Source organism: Gambusia affinis, linkage group LG05 (genome assembly GCF_019740435.1).
Source record: "Gambusia affinis linkage group LG05, SWU_Gaff_1.0, whole genome shotgun sequence".
Lineage (NCBI taxonomy): Eukaryota > Metazoa > Chordata > Actinopteri > Cyprinodontiformes > Poeciliidae > Gambusia > Gambusia affinis.
This window is the reverse complement of record NC_057872.1, coordinates 27,860,330-27,882,751: the sequence shown is the minus strand read 5'-3', so window position 1 is coordinate 27,882,751 and position 22,422 is coordinate 27,860,330. Positions and strand designations below refer to the sequence as shown.

At 35.5% G+C, this 22,422-nt stretch overlaps 2 protein-coding genes across 5 annotated transcripts; both read right to left on the bottom strand.

Moving 5' to 3' along the window:
• Positions 1-6,240: 6,240 nt before the first annotated feature.
• Positions 6,241-21,635, bottom strand: LOC122831134 (C-X-C chemokine receptor type 3-like). Of its 2 annotated transcripts, XM_044117086.1 has the most exons (4): positions 21,564-21,635; positions 17,314-17,361; positions 8,568-8,975; positions 6,241-8,493 (listed from the first exon to the last, which is right to left on the bottom strand). In XM_044117086.1, exons 3-4 carry the CDS (start codon positions 8,964-8,966, stop codon positions 7,774-7,776), a joined length of 1,119 nt encoding a protein of 372 aa, XP_043973021.1. In that variant the 5' UTR covers positions 8,967-8,975; positions 17,314-17,361; positions 21,564-21,635; the 3' UTR covers positions 6,241-7,773. The 2 variants fall into 2 exon arrangements, with proteins under 2 accessions (XP_043973021.1, XP_043973022.1); XM_044117087.1 differs by lacking the exons at positions 17,314-17,361; positions 21,564-21,635 and adding an exon at positions 10,029-10,137.
• cxcr3.1 (chemokine (C-X-C motif) receptor 3, tandem duplicate 1) lies at positions 11,993-21,637 on the bottom strand. 3 transcript variants are annotated; one of them, XM_044117083.1, is made up of 5 exons: positions 21,564-21,622; positions 17,314-17,361; positions 14,404-14,476; positions 13,258-13,665; positions 11,993-13,170 (listed from the first exon to the last, which is right to left on the bottom strand). In XM_044117083.1, the coding sequence occupies exons 4-5, from the start codon at positions 13,657-13,659 to the stop codon at positions 12,439-12,441; spliced, it is 1,134 nt and encodes a 377-aa protein (XP_043973018.1). In that variant the 5' UTR covers positions 13,660-13,665; positions 14,404-14,476; positions 17,314-17,361; positions 21,564-21,622; the 3' UTR covers positions 11,993-12,438. The 3 variants fall into 3 exon arrangements, with proteins under 3 accessions (XP_043973018.1, XP_043973019.1, XP_043973020.1); XM_044117084.1 differs by lacking the exon at positions 14,404-14,476 and having other exon boundaries at positions 21,564-21,637; XM_044117085.1 differs by lacking the exons at positions 17,314-17,361; positions 21,564-21,622 and having other exon boundaries at positions 14,404-16,360.
• Between the last annotated feature and the right edge of the window lie 785 nt (positions 21,638-22,422).

The following is a 22,422-nucleotide window of genomic DNA, read 5'->3' as shown; positions in this document are numbered from 1 at the left end:
TCTGTGGTTTCTATTCTTTACACAGTTCAGCAAGGAAGTTACCAAAACATTTCTTGTCAAAGCCCAATGTTTCACAAGACAGATCTGGAAAAACAACTTTTAAATGAGACTAAAATCTCGGTTAAAAGTAAGGAGAGCAACAAACATTTTTAAATCACAGAAACTGAATATTTTAAAATTTCCCCCAAAAGACAACAAACCAGAAGACTTGAAATTTGGCTAAAGAAATATATTTTTTATCTTTTAAATGTAATTTCTACATATAGTAATGTTATCCTTATATAAACAGTACTTGGAGGAAGTTTGAAAAAATCACATAGAGTAAATTATTCCTGTTAGAACTTGTCTGACAAAAGTTGTTTATTGATTTTGTTACTGAAATGTTAAGTCCCTGGTGACAGTAACACTCCAAAGATACAGAAAGCTTTGAGAGTTTCTCATTATTTATACAATTTACCCAAGGAAAGTGGGACCAAAAAGATACAGAAAGATTCTCTGCACCGGTCCTGCACTGGGTCACAATACATTAGTGAGGCCTCAAATAATGGTCAAATTATTGAACATATAGTCATAGATATTCAATCTCTCTGTATGTGATTTATTTTTAGAATTATAATAAAGACACTTGTGCATGTCAAATAATGTCAGAGGTGGTTCAGATTACGATTTATAAGCACAATAATTCTGTTTCAAGCCAAAGTGCTTACGATGTGGTCTTCAAAATATATGGGAGTACATTATGGGAGTTTTGTACATGAAATGGCAGTTGATAAACATGCAGAGTCATGGTCTAGTAAGATTACCTGTTCAGACAGTTCCTGGTGTTTTCTGCGGCAGCAGTGCTTCAGAAGTATGTTCAAAATAACTTTTCACACGTAAAAGCCTTTCAAAATCCTCTTAACTTAACATCACAGCTGAATGTCTTATGTATATTGAATGAAGCAGACCCGTGTAACTGCAAAATAATATTTTTACAGAGAAACATACCATTATAGAAATCTAATCTACTGGAAAAAGCATGCCCAGTTTTCTGTGTCCAGTTTTGTTAAAACTCTGGACAGGGGCAGACACTGCTTCAAGATTCATACTCTGTCAGACTGCAAGCAACCCCAAAGTCATCTGCCAGGTCTGCCCACCATGACCTTCATTTGATGAATTAATAGAAACTTTCATCATTCACAACTGCAAGAAAGTATTTTCCTGGTGTATGAGAACTCAGTGCTGCCCCTTTTATTGTTGTAATCAATTCAGCCCCCAAATTTATTTGCTCGTTCAGGTTTCAGTCATAGACGACGCAACTTTCACCTGCAAAATAAAATGAAAAAATAAAAACAAAAATCTGTCTGTGCCGTTTGCTAGCTGCCACGTGGTGGTGCTATGTATTCTTCAATGTCATGTTCTGCTTGGTACACTTTCACTGATCCCTGTGTTTCTGGGGTGTTTGATTTGTTTGTCCATCTCCTGTTAGTTTCCTCTAGTTTCCCTCTTATAGGTCTTTCAGAATCAAATAATGACCCGTCACAGTTTATGTTTTCACTGCTGGTTTCTAACATTGTCCCTGTTTGAAGCTGTCTCTTGTTAAAGTTTTAATGCTGATAACTTGGAGGGGTTTTTTTTCCCCTCTAAAGGCCGTTTCCTGTCATTCTACTCTGTAAAGGTTTGGTACACATTGTTGCCTGGGTGAAGGATGGGAACTGATGGGGAAGTAAAAGAATTCATAGCATATAGATTCATAAACGTTTTATTTACAAATGAATGTTAAGTGACATTTACAACATATTGTGAAGGATGCACAATTTTTTTACTACATGTTTTTGCTGAAACACAACATAATGTCACACCACTAAACTACACCGCACAGGATTTTATTATACTATATATGTGTGTGTATTTTATTGTACACTTCTTGCAATAAACCTAAAATAATAGCAAAATATTTTGTAAAACAAACCTAACTAAAACTATAAGCAGGGGAGGAAAGACAGTGGGAACTTCTGTTCATCTTAAGGCCAAACCACTCCCACACACTAAGTATGTTCTTAATTAACACACTTAAAAAAATAATTGTGAGGTTTGGGAATAAACTGGAGAAAACCTACTGAGGCACCAAGGGAACAAGCAAACTGCAACAGAGAAAATTCATAGAAACTTTAAACTTTTGTTGTCTTTTATTTTCTTTTTTCTTACTATAACTAGATGTCTGTTTTTAACATTTATTTTTACATGTAAGAATGTGTCGGTTAAAATACTTTTAATTGATTGAGGTTTTCATTAATTTAAGCAAACATTTCATCAGCGCAGTGTTTACTTATTGAGTTTAATTCTGAGTATAAAAATGAACAGAAAGAACACATTGGATTCTATTTTACTCTCTCGAACTAAATCTTGCTAATTATCAATAAATTTGTAATTTAAATAAAGAGGCCCAATCCCAATTTATTTTTTAATCATTAACATTTTCAGAACACAAACACTTCATTTATAACTCTGGCCAGCTCTGATTAAAAAATAAAACATTTAAAATTGGCTTGCAGAATTAATGATGGATGCAAATTAGAATTTTGTGACTTTCCTTTCTTTCTTCTCTAGCATTTTTCTTACATGGCTAAATGATTTTGTGATTGAAGGTAATCACGAAAAATGTTACATTTATTATTGAGAGAAAACTGCAATGATTAGACATGTGGACTGGAGGCTGTAGACTGTGACTGCTCAATATGGATTTGAATGGCTAATTGAACACTTCCAGTTGGGTTGGGCCAATGTGGGCCACAATGTTAAATAGACTCAGTGAAAAAAGGACTCGCTGACACAAACAATGCTCTCAATAAATTGATATGTTTTTCATTTACCTTATGCTATTGTTTCAAAACCATCTGTTGTATAATTGTGGTGCTGAAACACAGTACAAAAATACTTATTTAGTTAAAATGTAAAAAGAATTCAAATACAAAACAAATCACAGCGTATTCAATGTTTTCTTTAAACTGCTCAGACTGTGTAGGAAAGAAAATAGTACATTTTATAAAATATATTCAGCAGCTTACTCCTCTCATTAAACTATAATTTATCCCCTCTTGGTGACATTGGTCTTTTAGAGTCAAGAATGTGGAGCAAAAGGAATCATTTTCATATGCGTTAAGTAACAAAAAGTCTTTGATTTGAAAGTAAAAACTTTCTGAAAGTGAGGACATTTAATCTGGATTTTAGTCATTTGGTATTTAAATTAGGTTTCAGTTCTCTTTTGTTCAGCCTTTTATAGCTTTTTACTTTGGGGGATTTCATTGTTTCATTTACAGATTGATAATAGTAAAATCGTTGACACTACACATTTTCAGAGGCCGTGTTCAAGTTTTTTCCTTTCACTTTTCTGTAACAGTTTGAGATGACTGACATGGAAGTATCATATGCTGTCAGCCTAAACACAAAAAGAAAAGGCCTTTTCAAAACAAAATTTTGCCCCCTCAACTGCAAATTTTAGTTGAATACATTATCAAATCACAAATGCCAATTTTGATTTTGTTATTGTGCTTTAGTTTGACCTACTAAAGCCTGCTAAAGGCTGTAGTAGGTTTCTAGATCCTCTAGAAAGAAAATTGTTTAGAAAAGTGACTGAAAGCAACTTCAGTGCCCGTTAAATATCAGATGTAACAAAGCCGGGAATGGCTACCAGTGACCAGTGGAAACTATCCATCATCAATCCTAAGACAAAAAACAATCACACAAAATACAATAAATTAAAAAATATTAATTCATTTATCATAAATGATTTAAACTGTGGGAAGAAACGGGGACACGTAGAAAAATAATACAGTTCTGTGACTTTGCTTGTTGCAAATTGCACAGAACTATTAACAATGAGAAGATAGAAATAGAAGATTTTTCCCTTATAAGGTGAGGCTGAAAGAAAACATCAAAATTAAATTTATTCAGTTTTTATTAATATGTTCATACTGATTATTTATAACAAATAAAATTATAGTTATTGAAAGTTTATGTGTGAGTTTCGTAAAAGCTTTTTCTGGAAATTTACTTACCAAACTATGATCTTTAGATGTTGTTGGTCTCAGAACAAGGCAACAGAGACGACATCCTGTTTTTAGTGATTCCACAAGGGAACTAAAAACGAGTCGGGCTCAAACAGGAACTCACCAAACAAGAATTTTTCAGTTTTACTTTTCTTTTTCTATGCATGCTAGAAAATACCTTTCAGATTTTATTGACATTAACAAAACAAAATCACATAAATGGAAACTAATTAAACTTGAACAAAAAGGTTTAAAAAGTCAGGATGTCCACCATCTTCAGACAGTGTAACATTAACATGACCCTAAATAACCTGATCTTCCTGCTGTTTTCCATGAATAATAATTTTATACTCTACCTTGATTGTGGTGTTTTTCCCTTGATAGAAATCCTCTTATAAGTTGAACAACAATCATTTGTTATTAGTGGCACTAAGTGTCATGTAATAATGTAATCCTTTCATAAGCTCAAGCTGATCTGCAGAGTGAGACAGAAAATCAATGGATTAAATAATTTTTGAAACAGAATACATGTAAAGACATGTATGTCTACAGAATACTGGGCCCTACGCATAATTCAACTAAGATTATTTTTATGTATATAGTGTTCTCAAACCATTGACATTGTCCACAGAAATAAGTTATACAGATGTTTTGGAGATGTTTATAATTGTCTTAGACTGCTGTGAGTAAATGTTAAAAAGTAGATTGTTTCTCAAATTTACTCTTGCAGTCTGACAGACATGTTATGCACTCAGTCTTCTCATACAATTTGTAATTGACTTGTTTAAGTCAATATAGCAGTGGCTCCAGCTCATGAGATTATTTTAGAATTAAAATTAGATAAACCTAAGATGTAAGACTACAGATCGTGTTTTAAACACTTTATGATTAAAAAGTATGTTTGGATTCGGTGTACATTCTTAAATTATGCATTTTCCAGGCACATAGTCCATTTTATAGCACAAATAAGTAACTATGTTACCTTCAGTTGCTATAAAAATTATGTATAGCTCAATATCAAACATAACTTAAAAGTCAAATTTCACAATTTGACGCTTTGAAATTAGCCTCTGTTTTTTTCCCTGCTTCTGACTCTATGTTCAGCACGTCATCACAACAATGTTTCTCCATCATGCTGTTTACAACTGTTCTTACAAGCTTTGAACTTTGAAGTAGTTCATATGATGAGTTCAGAAGACACACAGTTACATCAGGTGTTTGCTAATTGTTGCTGCCACTAGTCTGGGGAGCTGAGTGCGGGAGGGACTTACATCACTAGGACGCTGCAAGTCAAGTTGTGGATCTATTACTGTTTCTCGTGGTGTTTGCAAATCTATACAGTCGTGTTTATCAATTTGTCAAAAAACTTTTCCAGGTACCAAAAATGTTGCCTCAAAATCCCTTTGAAAATGGTTGAATCTTCTCTAACATTTGTTTAACCATTAACTGTTGGACCGCCAGACAAGAAGGTTTTAATAGTCAACACAACTCTTTTATTTGAAATCAACTTTGTTTCATACTACAAAATTAATGTTTCAAATATGGGTAAAGACACTGACCACTCTTAAATCATAACTGAAGTAAGTGTCCGTGCGTGTGTGCATAGCAGGGGGAGCTTACATTTTTTATAAAACATAAAAAATGTTGGACAGAAAGATCTGTGTATTTCAGGAATTAAGTTTTTAAACTTGGAATAATAGTTGCTAGGATTGTTCATTGTAATTACCCCTCAGTTGTGAAAGGAGGTTTCATTTTCATGTAAATGGGTTATATAATAACAGGAGAGACTGACAGTGGGCGTTTTTCTAGGTTCGTATTCAGAGAAACTCTTCTTCACCTTTCTTAACATTTTAACGGAAACTTGAGGTTGAGGATGTGCTTTGGTTTTTTCCACTTTGTTTCAGTTTCCTGCAAAAAAAGTTTTAATAATTTCTTGAGAAAGAGAAGCATGTTGGGCTTTGTTTTTATCTGTTTCTTCTTTGATTTTTCTTCCAACTGCAGCTCTCTTAGAAATCTGTAGAAACCTTTTCAAACATTCATATGTTCAGGGTCTTTAATATTAAAAACCAATAAAACTACACATCTTTTGAAATTTAAATTTTCTAACCTTTCAATTACAGTACTTAAAAAATAACTGATTTATGCAATTTTGAGCAAAAATAGGAAAACTTAATTTTTTTTTGCAAATGACAAATTTTAGGAAACAAAAATGTCCAATGTAAAACTTTTTTATTCAAAAAAGAGATAAAAAAATACAAAGTGGTGTAATTCTTCCATATCTCTGACATCAAACTGTTAACCATCTTCACTTTCAATGAACACAAAAACCACAATATCAAGGATTACATGAAACATGAATGTTCTTTTAAATGAATATATTATTTTAATACTTTTCTATTCTTTCAACTTTTTAAGACGCAATACATACTTGAAGTGTCAAATTTTTTGAAATTTTCTCACACATACATTTATTACTAAATACGTCTAAAATAAACAGTGAGATGTTTGTGGATGATTCTAAATGCTTAGTAGACATACATAATAAAACCGATTCAACCGATGTTTTTCTAAGAACTAATGCTGGCTGTGCTCTCTCTCTCTCTCTCTCTCTCTCTCTCTCTCTCTCTCTCTCTCTCTCTCTGTCTATCTTACAGTCTGGCTGCTGGTGAACTTGAACTCCAGATAAAAAATGTGGAATGAATTAAGAATGATCCAAACAGCTCCACGTCTGAAACTGATTTTCAAAAAGCGTTCCATCATCTTCACTCTGCAACTGAGCCAAAGTTTCTCTTCTTGAAAACATTCATAGTTCAGAAAAACAGATTGGCTTATGTCCATATTTCAAAATTTATTTACTTTAGACTGTAGAAAATGAAACATAATAAAAGTTACACTGCATATTGATATCCGTAAATGAGTCATAAGAGCAGTTTGTTTTAAAAATAAAAATCATTTTGTCTTTGAGGGACTGGTACTAGCAAACAAAAACTGTATAATAAATGTGTTTTTTTTATTATTATTTTATCTGCTTACAAAATTTAACAGAAGCAATTTATTCACCACAAACAGAAACTGTGATAAAAAGTATCTGGTTCAGTGTGATTTGATTTCTGCTTGAGACAATTTGTCATTAGCTTTCTTTCTGTCTTGCATCATATGAGAGATAAATCCTCTTAAATCTCAAAGTGAAATCCCTTGTTTTAATTTGTGCAGCCTGCACCAGTAGAGAGAAAGAGATTCCTTTTCCTTTGTGAAACCATTTTTGGAGCAGATGTGTCTTGTTTGTAAAATTTTAGAAATAGAAAATTAGAATCAGAATCAGCTCTACTCACCTAGATTGTATAAACAAACAAGAATTTTGACTTTGGTTTTCAACCCTTTGCAACATAAAGACAAAGTATAAATATGCAAGCTGTAAAAGAAATAACATTGGAGTAAATGAAAAATATGTACATGTGATCGCAACCAATAAATTTTTCTACATAATGAAAGGAAAACAGGAGGTTTAATATGACTGAGCAAAAATGCTTTTTTAGTTTCACAGCATAGTTCTTGACTAGAAGCTGTAAGGCAGTGGTGCTCAAGTCGAGTCTTCAAGAGCTACTGTCTGGCTGCAACCTTTAGACACATCTTAACTCCAACAGATCAGGATCATCAAATATTTGGCTATTCCTTTAGACAAAAATGGTAAAAGTTATTATATTATGCCTCTGATGAGTACATTGAAGCTCCTCAATGTAGTCTTTCAGATTTCAATGGAGTTGGAAGCGTCAGCTGACTCAGACCAAAAGGAAGATTCAGATTTTAAACTTGTCTTCAGTTTGCAGCCCATAGACCTCAGGATATTCAGCAGCTGATGTTGGAACTTCAGACCTATGAAGGCATACAGGATAGGATTAAGGCTGCAGTGAAGGTATCCCAAACTCTCAGACACAAGCCGAGCTATCTGCAGAGATGTTCTTGTTCCACATGCTATTCCATTGTCGTTGTTTTGGTGAATTGTGTCCACAAGGAGCGTGATATTCAGTGGAGTCCAGCAGAGAAAGAAAACAGCTACCACAGCTATTATGACTTTGAAAGCTCTCTGCTTTTGAAGGCCTTTGGTGCCACATCCCAGCTGCAACAGAATGCAGGAGTAGCAAAAGATCAAAACAAATGAAGGAAGTAGGAAGCCCATTGTGTGGTACAGCCACCGGGCTGCCATTCTCAAGATATAGAAATATTCTGGACTAATCTTAAGGTAGTTATGAACACACTCTGTTCTGCTTCGTCTGACATCTTCCACGGCTTCTAAAAAGTACCAGTCAGGGATGGAGAGGATAAGGGAGACTAACCACACCACCAAGCAGCTGGCTTGAACCACCCCGGGCTTCCTGCGAGTGTACATCTTGGTAGAATGGACAATGAAAAAGTAGCGGTCCACACTGATGCAAGCAAGGAGGAAAATCCCACAATACAAGCTGACCTGAAAGTAAAAAGAAAGCAAACACTGAGACATACTTGTTTTTTGAACTAATATTCCCCATTGTACATTCTTACTGTAAAAACAGCTCCAGTGATCTTGCAGAGCTGGGTGCCAAAGGGCCATCCAGCCAGGCTTGCAGACTGTACAGCCCAGAGAGGCAGCAGCAACAGCAGCAGGACATCCGCCAAAGCCAGGTGAAGGATGAAGGTGTCTGTCACGCTCCAGGTCTTCCTGTTCTTCATTAGCACGGATATCAACAATCCATTTCCCAGGATTCCAACAACAAACACCACTGAGTACAGAACTGGGATGAACACCGCCTCAAAATTAATACTCTTGGTCAGGTCACAAACATCACCATCCTCGTAACTGTTGTCTTCATAAAACGAATCGTTGCCATAGTAATCAGGTAAATAATCTACTAGATCACTCCACCATGGACGTTCATCTGATGATGTCACAGCAACTTCCATAATTCACATCTGTAAGAAAGAAAGATAATTTTACTTAGTTTTGGTTTGTTCATCGAGTTCTCAAGTAAGAAACTAACCATAAAATGTATGAAAAATCTATGTGGTCGTCCCACCATATAGATTTAAGTCAACAAAAACCAGATCTGAGTCCATGAAAAGTTTCAGTATAATTTGCCTCCTGACAAATTACACTGGTAAATATACATTTGCCTGAGGTTTGGGTCACAGAGCACCAAAATGACTAGAGCTTTCTTCCCACCAATTATGATTTACCAAGATACCAATATTGGGAATCCTTCAAGTTTACAATTAAATGAAGAGTTCAGTGCACTATAGAAGAAAAAAACTGTGAAGAAATTGAGAAGTGAAAATGGTCTACACATCAAAAAGGAAATAAAATATGGGTGGCCACTATTAGCAAAGAAATGCACTTCTTACAGTAAATGAATGTAAGTAACATTTTATATGACAATAAGAAAAGTCTAACAAATGTTTATTCCTTGAAATGACCCCATTGATTTATTGCTGCAACTTTTTTTTGTAAATCGTGTTGTGGCACCATAGAATCAAAGATCTGCATTAAAATTTACAACAAACTAGTGTCTTAAAAATCTCCCTGACTCATTTATTGTGCCTATTATTTTGAGTTCAGAGTTAAAGATTGAAAAAGCTTTCCAAGGTGATACTAGTGACATTAAGACAGTGGCCTCTTCATACAGTCAAAACCAGAAACCTGCTGTCAGTATAGAACTACCAGTTCACTTAATGTGCATGTTTTGAACCACAGGAAGAATCCAGAGAAACCACAGAACAACTGTAAAGCTAAATTCACACGGAAAGACCTGAAACCTTTCTCCAACTGTAACACCGCGGCAATACTACTTATAAAATTCTGTGTTGATTTTTCATTATTGTTATTATATTTAGTTTTAAATACCTAAACTGAAAGAAAAAAAACAAACTTTTTTTTTTTTATCAATGACAGAATTTTATAAATGAATTTAAATACTAAAAGAATCATGTGTGAGCATTAAAATATAAACACTGTGTAAATTATCTTACCAAACCGTATGTTGTTGCATGTTGTAGGTCAGACAAAATGGGCAGAAATGGCTTTGAAAGGATTCTGTAAGGCTTACAATGGAACTGAAGGAGGAACTACCCATTCAAAGAAGAAATCCCCTCTTGACTGGCACCACAAACGGGGAACTTTTGTATATATTACTAAGCCTTTGTATTTCCCGACTTCTACAGTTGGAGGCTATATATAAATTAAGGATTATGTTTTCCTGTTCACATTGGATTGTTTACTTGAGATCCAGGAATGAGTGCAATATGTTATCTTTTATTCCAAACTCAAGTAAGCACAAAGAAACAAAAATTTAAATGTTATCAATTTTTATTGAAAGAAGAGCTGTGAGAATTCCTGAAAATTGTGTGGTACCAAACATAAAAGAAAAAGTAATTCCTCAGTTTGAAGAATATCATTATTGCTCAAATCACAAAAATCACAGAGACATTGTTCTGCTTTAGCTAAATACAAGAAAAATGTAGTAACCCAAGAAAAACAACTGACTGAACTGCAGTCAGATGGCAACTCATGTGAGAAAATACTACAAACTTCTTCTGTCTTTTATGTTCTATCTCTTAGTGTTACGGTCCGTCCAGTAAGGCACAAGGACAAAGGCATATATAAAAAAATGGTTTCTATTTATTTATCCAAATATTCTTCAAAAAAGACATCCAACATCAAATCTCAAAATCTAACAAAATGGGCCCAAAAGAAATCAACTCAAGCATACCTAACTCAGGATTATAAACCAAAAACTGAACTCACACAATGACCACACAGGGGAATTTAAACACAAAGGCTAGCCTACATAAATGAGGAAGGGCGGGAGATGAGACAGACAAACAATGTATAAACATAAACAACTCATTTAAACCAACATATTTTGGCTACAACACAACTGTAAAAACAAAACAGCCTAACACCAAAAATGTTTAAGGAGTTATGTTATTATTAGAGAGAGACAGGTTCTTTAACATCAGGTCCCCTGCTTCCAGCAGCCTGATGGTTTGCTCCACTTCCTGGTTTGTCTTTTCAAACAGTCCTCTCTCTCAGCCAGTCCTTCAAACTCAGCTAAACAAAGTAATTAATGATTAAAATAAACAAAAGGTGTTTACTAAATGTGTGCACCCATAACAGTAAACAACCTAACGCAATAAACACAAAAGAGTGAAATTACAAATATATTGTGTGAAAACATTTAAATAAATACTAACACTGGGGAAGAGATGGAGAAACCTCTACACTTAGCATGTATAATTTTTTAGTTTATAAAATGATTCCTGTCACTTTATAATTTCTCAGAACAGTTGTGGAACCTCAGGTCATTGCAAAAAATGTTTGTTACTGTATTTTTCCATTTCCACTTTAGTTCTCCCTTAGAGACTTTGGTTTATTTCTTGTTCTAGTCATTCTTTGTCTCTCTAGTTTATTTATGTTTCTTTAGTTTACTTTAGAAATGTTAGTCATTTTCCGGTCCCTTGTATATTCTCCCTCACCCCTTGTGCTGCCTTTTCTCTCGTCACTCTGCCTCCTGCTCTCTTCTCTCATACCTGCAATCTGTTAGCAATCAGCCCAGTTCCTTTTTTCCAGCATTCAAGCTCCCAGTATTTAAGCACTTCCTTTTCAGTCAATACTCCCTGGTTTGTCTCATCTACTTCCATCACTTCTTGTTCTACTCAGTGTTTTCTTAGTGTCTCCCTGGCTTTCTTTTACATAGATTTTGATGTATATTTTCCTGTCTTGCCTACCTGTGATATTTATAAGTTTAGTTTTTTCAGATGTTTTTTTTAATAAAACCTTCAAATTCATTTGCTGCCTCTGTATCTCTACGTTTGGGTCCCATTTCAACCTACAACACATCATGACAGCCCTGAATGAAAGAACGTGGGTGGGGATAGGAGGTGTGTAAATTGTGTAATTATAATAGAGTTAAGAGAAAAAATTATAAACAGACTGCAGAAAAACTTTTATTTTATATTTTTATTAACACTTTACATTGTAAGTTGCATGTCAAAGATAGTCCTTTAGATTTTAAAAAATTCTGTTATAACATTATGTAAAAAATAATGCATATTAAATGTAGCAAAATAAGAAATTATTTACAACTATTCTTTATACAAAAATTTTTTTACATAAAAGTTTTTCTTTTACTCACAAAATGTTATCGTATCTTACACAGCTGCCTCGTTATTGGAAAATATAAAATCATTGCTGTCTGTTTGTTGCTGCTATTTAGCAGCAAATAGAATGTAAAAGCTTTCTACAAAATGTCACTCTCCTTTTCAGCCAGTTACATGTTATTAAACTTCAGTAACTTGGCAGTAAAATGGTAAATTACATGTCTCCACATTAATTTTAACATACTTTAAATATTGATCTCTACATACACTTCAATGTCCTTCAGATTGCAATGGAGTTGGAGGTTTCGCCAGAATCTGACCAAATAGAGCTTCTCCTGGTGAGAGACTCTAATTTTATATTTGTCTTCAGTTTGCAGCCCATCGACTTCAGGATGTTCAGTAGCTGACGGCGAAACTTCACACCCACAAAGGCGTAGAGGATGGGATTGAGGCTGCAGTGAAGGTATCCCAAAGACGAAGTCACAATCAGAGCTTTATCCAGAGATGTTTGCGTTCTACATACTATACTACTGTTGTTCAGTTCAACTGTATCTACCAAAAGGGTGATATTATATGGTGTCCAGCAGAGAAAGAAAACTGCCACAACAGCTATTATGACTCTGAAAGCTCGCTGTTTTTGGTGGCCTTTGGTGCCACATCGCAGCTGCCACAAGATGCAGGAGTAGCAGAAGATCAGGACAACTGAAGGAAGAAAAAACCCCAAAGTGTGGTAGAGCCCTCTTCCTATGATCTTTTGTTGTTTGACATCGAAGCCAAATTTCCAATAATTGCGAACACACTCTGCTTTATTTCCTCGTCTGTCATCTTTCAGAATTTCTAAATAGATCCAGTCAGGGATGGAGAGGAACACAGAAAATGACCACACCAATGTGCAGCTCAGATGAACAACCCAGGACTTCTTTCTGGTGTACATCTGGGTAGCATGGACAATGGATAGATAGCGATCAACACTGATACAGGCTAAGAGAAAAATCCCACAGTAGAAGTTGATCTGAAATCAAAACAAACGAAAACAAATCAAATACAGGGAACATTTAGCAATTTAAGAAAAGTTTACCTGACATTGAAAAATTCTTACCGTAAAAACAGTTCCAGTAATCTTACAAAGGGCAGAACCAAACTCCCATCCAGCTTCACTTGCAGCCTGTGCAGCCCAGAGCGGTAGGGTCAACAACAGCAGGACATCTGATACAGCCAGATGAAGGATGAAATTGTCTGTCACACTCCAACGCTTCCTGCTTTGAAAGAGGACTCCCAGCAGAAGTCCATTCCCCAAGACACCAACAACAAACGCCACCGAGTAGAGAGTTGGTATAAACAAGGATTCAAAAACTGTGCCATTGTTCAGGTCGCAAACATCACCTCCCTCGAATTCACCATCATAAGAATAATTGCTAAAGTTTGCAAAGTTTGCAAAGTAGTCCTCAAGGTTGTACTCCCATTGGCTGTTTCTAGATAGATCCTCAATGTCTGCCATCATTCACATCTGTAAGAAAGAAGAAAATGTTCTACTTAATTTTATTTTATTTTTTTTCGTGGATTCAGCCACTTGGTGGTGCTGTTTGTCTGTAACATACAAACTCAGCTACTTTCACATAGATTTAGATTGAAGAATGATAATGCTCTTGTCTGGGAGAAGGAGCAACTTTTTGTGTTGCGACATTAAAAAAACAACACAAACGACTCTTTATTTGTAAAGATTCATCAAATACACTCTAAATGTTAAAAATATAAAGTAAGCCGTTGCTCATATGTATATGTTTTAGCTTCTAAATAAAACTCTGCTGCAATTGTTGGCATTCAGAATTGTGTATTTGCAGAGAGGTCAGTAGCTTATCTGAAATGCTTTTAGAATATGTTTTTAATTATTTGTTTTTCTGAATTTTAGTCTTTTTTATTCTTTAAATCAATACATATCAATTTTGCCGTCGTTGCCCTACACTACTGCCTCCTATCAGTTACTGTCAAAATTATTACCAACCTAATTTTCACGCTTTAAATTAAAAATCCCAACTGTTTAAGGAAACATAACTGCACACAAGTCAACTTTTAGAGATCTATTGGCAAAACATGCATAAGATATATTGGGCTGTGACTAAGGAAAATCATAAAATTAAGCAAATTTGAAAGTTAGTCTTATAAAATAAAAGTTGTACATGCTCATCAATGGCTTACTGTGTACTGAAAGTAGGAAAATTCTGAAAAAAGGAAGTAAATAACTTACCAATTTGGGTCAGTCAGATATTGTAGGTGTCTCAGCTGCTGAGCAGAAGTGGGCTTAATACAATCCAGTGCCACTATTAACACCATACAGGGGAGCCACAGAGAGTGAGGAGAGATAGAAGGAAGAAAAAACACCACAGCAAGTACCACAGCGTCAAACGAAACACCTTTCAAGTGATTGGGGAGTAGCTTTAGGGGGGGGATTTCACTTTTTTTTCTTAGTAAATATTAAACTTTGGGTATTTAGAAAATATTATTAAAGAAGTCTTACTGATCAAGATTTATTTTAAGCAACAAGAAAAACACTGACAAAGACTTTATCTTAGGTCTGTACTGCATATTTGTCAACTGGATTCAGAAACATTTGAGCAACTACTAAAAAAATATGCAGAACCTAGCTTTGCAGATCACCAGAACTTAGTTTTTGTGACGGCAAAATGTCATGAACCAAAAACGTACCACAAAAGCCATTCCTGAACTGGGTTTGCATATGCTGCACAAACTATTCCACAACTTTGTTTCTGTTTGTTTTTGTTTTTGGCAGATTGACTAGACCACTTTTCACTGCTTGCAGCAGGTCACCCACAGTCGGACTGTGGGTGAGAAAAGATTTTGAGAGCATATGTTGTATGGTATATGGACCACATTCTTACTAAAGAAATTAGAAGTTTAAATCTCAGCTTCTTAAATTGTGACTCTTGAAATTATGTTGAATGGGAAATATTATCGGGTAAAGTTATCTGTTAAAGTTATCACGTCATAGCCTTACCTTGACAAAATGAGATGGAACCACCGTAGAGATGCAAATATGTGAAGATTTGATGTTATGACATTTCCAGAATTTCATTACACTCAACCTGAGATTGACTCATCAGTTTCATTTACTTACAAATCGTGTTTCAGACTCTGGACCAATTTAAAAGAAATGTCTTGAAGAGAAATGCCTGATCCTGAGTGCTGACATTGTAGTTGGGTGGATATGTTTATCAGCTGTCACACTGTATTCTAGATTGTGTTTTTGGGTGTTCCCTTAGGTCATTTAAATTGATTGTACAATTTCATTTTTGTTTACATAAATAAACTTCTGTCATATTTCAAATCATGGAGATATTGATTTGAAGACAGTGCATCAGATTTTTTTTGCGATAGTTTCTGGAAGTGCAGAATGTTACAAATTCTTGATATGTTCACAAAATGTTCTTATTTGAGATATAAATTTTGATTGACATTTGGAATGGCTTATATCAACTTTTCTCACAAGAATTTAAATGTTTTTGTAATTTAGGTCATGTGCGATTCTCCTGGCCAGTCACATGCAGTACACACCAAATCAGGGAAGTCACATTCCATATTTATCTAATTGCGTAGTATTTTCTGTTCATTTTCAGAAGAGGAAGTTTCACCTCTTCTTTGATTTGGCCAACATTCAGCATTTGTTTGGAGATAACTACATTGAGATCGAATTAAGGAAGACAAAATAGGTGATTATTTTCTTAAACAACATGACAAAATGTGTATTTCAGTTTATCACAAAATAAATTAAGAGTAAAAAAAAGCAATAGTACAATCGCCAGCTCCAATTTCAAATAATTAAGTGAGGATTCATTTGGAAGTTCATGCAGTGAGGAGCAAGTAATGGAGCTTAAGCGAAAATTCAAACTGGGAGACTCGACCAGCTTCACCACATCATCTAATCACCACACCTGGCCTCAGCCAATCCGGAACGGAGCTCCACGCAGCTCCAGCCAATCGTCGTCCAAGGACACCTTCAAGAGTTCAAGCTACCCTGGGGGCTTCCTGCTCGTCAGCCGTGCTTCGACCCACCTCCTCCCCATCTCCACCTTCACCATGAGGGACATACTCTAGGATCCAAGGTTCTCCCATCTCCAGGCTCCGCACCACCACCGGGGGGAAGACTATCCCGAGCTCGCCGAGCAGACCGCCTGCTCACGGCGATCCTCGGCTCGTGGTCTTCTGCCGGGTCCGAGCGCCAAAGAATTGTACCATTAAATCTTTTTAACTATTTTCTTCTGTGTGTGAGTCTCTCCAGATTGAAATGAGAAATGAGGCCTGAGGTCAGTCATTTGAGACTTGAAAACTCCTATCAGTCTGTTTGTGACTCACCAGAGCAAATATTTATCAATTTTTGACAATTGCCATTTAAAATGCTTCCGTTCTTAAAGCTTTCAAGTAGACGCTTTAAACTAGTTTTGTTGCTCTTTTTCATATACTTTATTTCTTCTGTCACTGTCCCAAACACTGCATCACCAAGACAGAATGCTATACAGTGATTTTTTTGAGACAAATAGTCTGTGTTTTACTTGTTATGGTAAAACTGCACTACAGTACCTTTACTCTGCTGCCATGTCAAGCCACTGAAGCCCCATTGTTCTGTTAGCAATCAGTTTTCTCATATGTAGTTTGATGGTAAATGTTAGATCAAACTTGCACTAAATGTTTAAGGGATAAAAAAAAGTTGAAATACTGATGAGTATGAATGAATGTACATACTTTATAAGTCCCAGAGCGAAATTCACATATTTCAGTACAACCCGTCCAAAGCAAACAAATCTGTCTAAATGTCATATCAGACATTTAGACAGGGTTCTGAGATTGGAGTGGGGAGGTGCCACCCTTTAGAGCAGTCTTTCTCAAACTGTGGTCCCTGGACCAGCGGTGGTCCAGGGACACCCTTTGTTGTCCGCAGGGTAATGCATGTAAACAACTGTTGATTTGCCGTGACCTGAGCTCAAAGTGTGACGCATGCAATTAGCTTACCAAAGGATTATGTTTAAAAATAACAATGAAGATGTAGCTTAAAATTGGGTCATTCAAAAGAGAAACTGAATATACTGGGGGAAAGAAAACAACATCAGGACTACTTATATGATCAGAGGAAGCCAAGTCATACCTGTTGAGATTGTTGATCCCAAGTGAATCGATTCTTTTGGTCCTCAGCCTGAGAAAGTTTGAGAAGCACTGCTTTAGAGGTATGCAAGAAGAATACAACTTCTGACAAATACATATGTTACTTTGGCTCAGACATAGAGAAAAACAACAGACACCTGAAGCAGATAACAGAGAGAAACAGTAAAAACAGTCAAATTCAAATAGAACTGATACCGATTCATCTGCTATCATCGGCAGTCCTTTTCTACTGAAAGAAGAAACAGAGAGTAAAAACTGCTTTGAAAGACAAAATGGATTTACCTGACACATCATAAACTCACAAAACCACCAACCACCATATTGGTCTGACTAAAATAAGCCATTTTATCCTGGCCCTGGCATGAAGTCAACCCGTTCTCTCAAGAAGGTCCTTATTATAAGGAAGACAATCTCTTGCAGCAATACTGGCTTGAAGGCAATTGATCAATAGATCTTAAGTCATTGTCAGTTTACATAACTATTTATTTACTTTCGGGACGTGAATAAAAATGATGTTATGGCATCCGTTGTTTATATATATATATATATATATATATATATATATATATATATATATATATATATATAATTTTTGCCACTAGTGGCCTTTAGGCAACAGTAATCTGACAGGAAGAGGGAAAGACATACGGCAAAGGAATCAAGGATAGGAACTCAGGATACCCGTGTCAAGGCTTGTAGCCTCTGTGAACAGGGTCAGAAGTGCTTGGTCGATTTTGATGTATTTATACATCAAAAACATAAAAAATATTTCTACTCTGACACTGGCCCTCTACTGACTTTGAGCACCACTGCATTAGACACTACCAACAGATACCAGACTTTGATTGACAAGCTGCTCTTTTGGCTCAGGTCAAACATTAAAAGAAAAAGTGCTGGTTTTGCTGCCCTATACACTAACCTCAGATAAGGAAGAACCTGTTTCTCTACCTATGCACTGCTAACCAATATGACAATCAATGATTGTCAGTGAAAGTATTCAGACAACATAAGAATTGGGAGTTTTTCAGGGTTATTATTGCTAATAAAATTCCTTCAGGCAAAGGAGTGAAACACTAGTGAAGAAAATAGACACGAAAGATGAAAAGAGTCAAAGAAAATATAGAAATTTGCATGCATACAAGGATCAGTTTAATAAATGTAGGGGGATTTCAAATATTTAGAAAATTAGTGCATGTCCAAAAACTGATTCCAAGTCTTTTCCCACCAAGAAAAACAAAATATCCTTGTGACCAATCTCGTTCTAAACCTTTGCAAGTAACAAAATGCAATTCAGTATTTTATTTACAGGTTTGACTTTTATAGTTTTTTATAAAATGAGGATCTTATTGTTTTTTCATCTTCAACAATTTATGATCAATTAACCAAAACAAAGTAACCAAAAAAATGGAGTTGCACATAAATAAGAGAGAAAACTGCAAGAGAAGGGGAAACAAGACCAATGCAAAGCACAGCAAACATGAAACTAGAACTTGACATTAGTCATAATGAGACCTATTTCTCTGCAAGTGAAACCTGGATTGCTTACATAAGTTCATAAAAAAGTAAAATAATTGTAGGCAAGAAGGACAGGTTGAAATATATGGTCATGGTTATGTTGTCTGTCCCTTTTTTTTATGACATGTTAAGAGACTAGAAGACTAGAAGACTATTCAACGTACCGTAGTAGGGGGAAATATAGGAAATTGATTCATAGCAGCATGTAAACACTTTGTAATCAATCACCTGACAACACACTTTAATCCAAAGGAGTAAAACTTGAATGAATGAAGTTATCTTTAGCTGATCATCCTGAAAGTGCTATAAAAATACTTTTGATCTATTTTTATGCCTCTTATCTGTGTTAAATCTCTTTTAAAATGATTTCATCATTTGCCCTTTCAGAGAGGTTGTCACTCACTTCAGAACCTCGAATATATTATCACACCTTTTTTGTCATGGTGTTGCTTTTCCCGTCTGCACAGCCACAGATGCATGCAACATGACACCTGTCAGAGCATTGCATTTAAATGTCTATTTCCCCTTTGCTCAACTTTTGTGCAAAAGGTTCCTGTTTTTTCACACCTTTCTCTCCTTGTCTGCTCTGCACTAATTTCTTCAGTTTGTGGTCAGAGAGGCAGGTGGAAGCGCAAGTATCTGCGAAACACGAAGCAGTGTCTGTTTTTTTCCACTCTACAACGAGACTGTTTAAGAGAGCTTGTTTGAGCAAAGTTGTTTGTATCTTTGGTGCCATCACAATTTTCACATGTTAGAGGAAGGCTGGTATCCTCTGTGGTTTAAAATGCAGCCACTGAACTGAGTGGTTTATCTAAATATCCACAAAGGTGATTTTGGTACTCTTTGAACTTGTCACATATGATTAGCTTTCAAGGTTTGGAAGTTATTAGAATGATATTTTTCATGTGACCAATAGCAGCACATTACATTTAAATAAAATATGATGCCTTTCAAATATACACTTCTTAATAGGAATTAAATGTGTAAACGACAAGTCTGATCTTAAATTAATGTTTTGTTTAAATAGGAAGCTATGAAACCATTAAAATTTAGGAAGTGAAAGAAACAAAACACATGCTAGTTTTGTTTCCTAAAATTTTGTTTTGTTTTTAGTCAAGTTGCCAAGGTTGAAAAAATAATAAAAATAAATGTACTTGGTTGCATTTATATATCTAAATGCAGAGGTTGAAATCAGTGTTGCTCATTCAACTTCCTGTTATGATGTAATTGTAGAGTCACATTATCATAATCCGAACATTTGTTGGAGAATTCAGTTAATGCTTGGGATGACAGAGAAGTTTTAGATGGCGAGGTTAATTTAGCCGATATAGTTATTAATCAACATGTTGGTTTCAGTCAGACAACAGATTGTTTTTTCTTAGATTCTGTTTATTTATTCCAAGAAAGTAGATAATACTGCCCCATGTTTGGTTAACCAATCTATCAACATTCAAAGGATCCAGTTCTCATGAGTAAAGTATTGTGGTTGCAATGTAGTGCTTTGCAACCACAGAGAAGATGGGCCTACAGCTATTTCTTCACTTCTGTAAACAGAATGTTTCCTTTTTTAGGAGTTATTTAGTGAAAACTCAAACGGGATGTTTTGGTTTTCTGAATTACTTCAGTCTTTTAGGTTTTGCTCTGTTTTAATTAAACTACACTAAATATTTGGACTATCCTAATAAGGACTGGGCCACAACAATTGAGTTTATTTGTTCATTTGAGCATTGGTAGTATGAAGGATGCAGTAAGGGAAGTAGTCTGCTGTTCTTAGCAACACCTTAAACACACTGACATGCACACGCATAGAGCTGCAATGTTACTATGACAATCACCAACAATGTTCATAACAAGCATATGGACAATTTGACCATTTAAAAACTTACCATTTCTTTCTTGGTAAGAGAGGATTAAAAAAGTCTAACTTACCAACTAACCTTCATAACAGGTCAGTGCACCTGTTGTTGTAGAGGAGTACAAAGGTGTCAATAGTTCTGGCGCTATGCAGGGTTGATAGCAAGCAAAGCCAGCTTACTGATACTATTGCTGCTGTTCCTCAATTTTTCAAAAGACACAATTAAAGAAACTGAGCTTATATCTCAGTGATGCTTCAGGAAAGGTACAAATCTGGATTTCTAGAACTGTAGGCTTTTTGCCAACCTCAGTTTACCAAAATGTGGCATATTTTTACTCCAGCAGGAGAAATTTGGTCAATAACACCTAAGTGGGTCTTCAGTTCACTTGTTTACAGAATATGAAATGAGGTCAATGGCAGGTTTTATTTCAGAACACTACTAATTTTCTTTTTGCTTGGGGTGTTATAAGCTACATTTCTCTCTTGGTCACTACAAACACAAACAATCTGAGCTTAGATATGTTACTTAGACATAGAGCTATAATCAGATTATGTAACCGGGTTACTGCGTACATGTTGCAGATTTCTGCCCAAGTCCCCCTTGAAAATGAGATCTAGATATCAATGGGGTTTTACCTGGTTAAATAAAGAAAATAAAAAAATCTATATGTACATAACCTGTTTTCAGACACCACACTAACTCAGGGGAAACTCCATTACAATCCAGTTGGTGCCAGGGGAGGAAGAGAGAACTGAGGGTACAGATTGATCTGGAGATAGAATCTGGGAAGTCTAATGGTTGGGGAAGGTGAGGCCAACTTGGAAATTAATTTTTGTAAAGCAGTTAAGCAATAATAACTTACGGTTCTGGAAAGGAGAGCAGATGTTGAAGGGAGGGAGTGATCCTGGTTGTGGTTGGTACTGATTGAGTTCCCGGATAATTTCCACTAAGAGCAGAGTAGATGGTTTGTAAGATCCAGATGGTTCCCGAACAGAATACATCAGCGAGCAGACAGGCAGAGAATGATAGCTGTTGTGGATGATCATGGAGGGAATGGATATCCTTACGGGATCATAACAAGGAAGTGGTTTGGTGTTAGGATCGAGTGAGGGAGGCGTGGAAGCCAATAGACTCAGCTCCACCTCAGAGGCAAAAAGAGCACCAAGAGTAAAAATGGAGCAAAGTAAGCACAAAGAAAATAGTCAAAAGATATAGCTGAATTGACTCTACGAGGAAAGACTGAATTCTATGTACTGACTGATCACAAACAGCTTCTTAAATCTCCAGCAGATTATGTAATTACAAACAGATGTGGAGTCTGCAACTGGTCGGCATTGCTCTATAGAAGAAATTCTCTGTTCAGGGAACGATCTCACACATGCACAAAATACATAGAGAGTGTCTCTAGGATATAGTAGCTCATGTGAAACTTAAAGGATAGAAACAAAAAGAGCAGAATTATTTTTGTATTTTGTCAAACATAAACAATATTGAGAAAAATTTTACTGAATCGGACAACGTGTAGATAGATTCAGTTTATCCTTGTAAGTCTGATTACCAGTTTACAAGGATAAACTTTAATTGTGACGTTAACTGTGAGTTGGAATTATTAAAACTGAACTTGGTGGAGAAACTGCTGTTTTAAAAGTACTGGTAGGATGTTGAATGAGAAATATGAAATCAAATGAGGAATGAGATGGACATTTTTGTCTTCGGAGAAT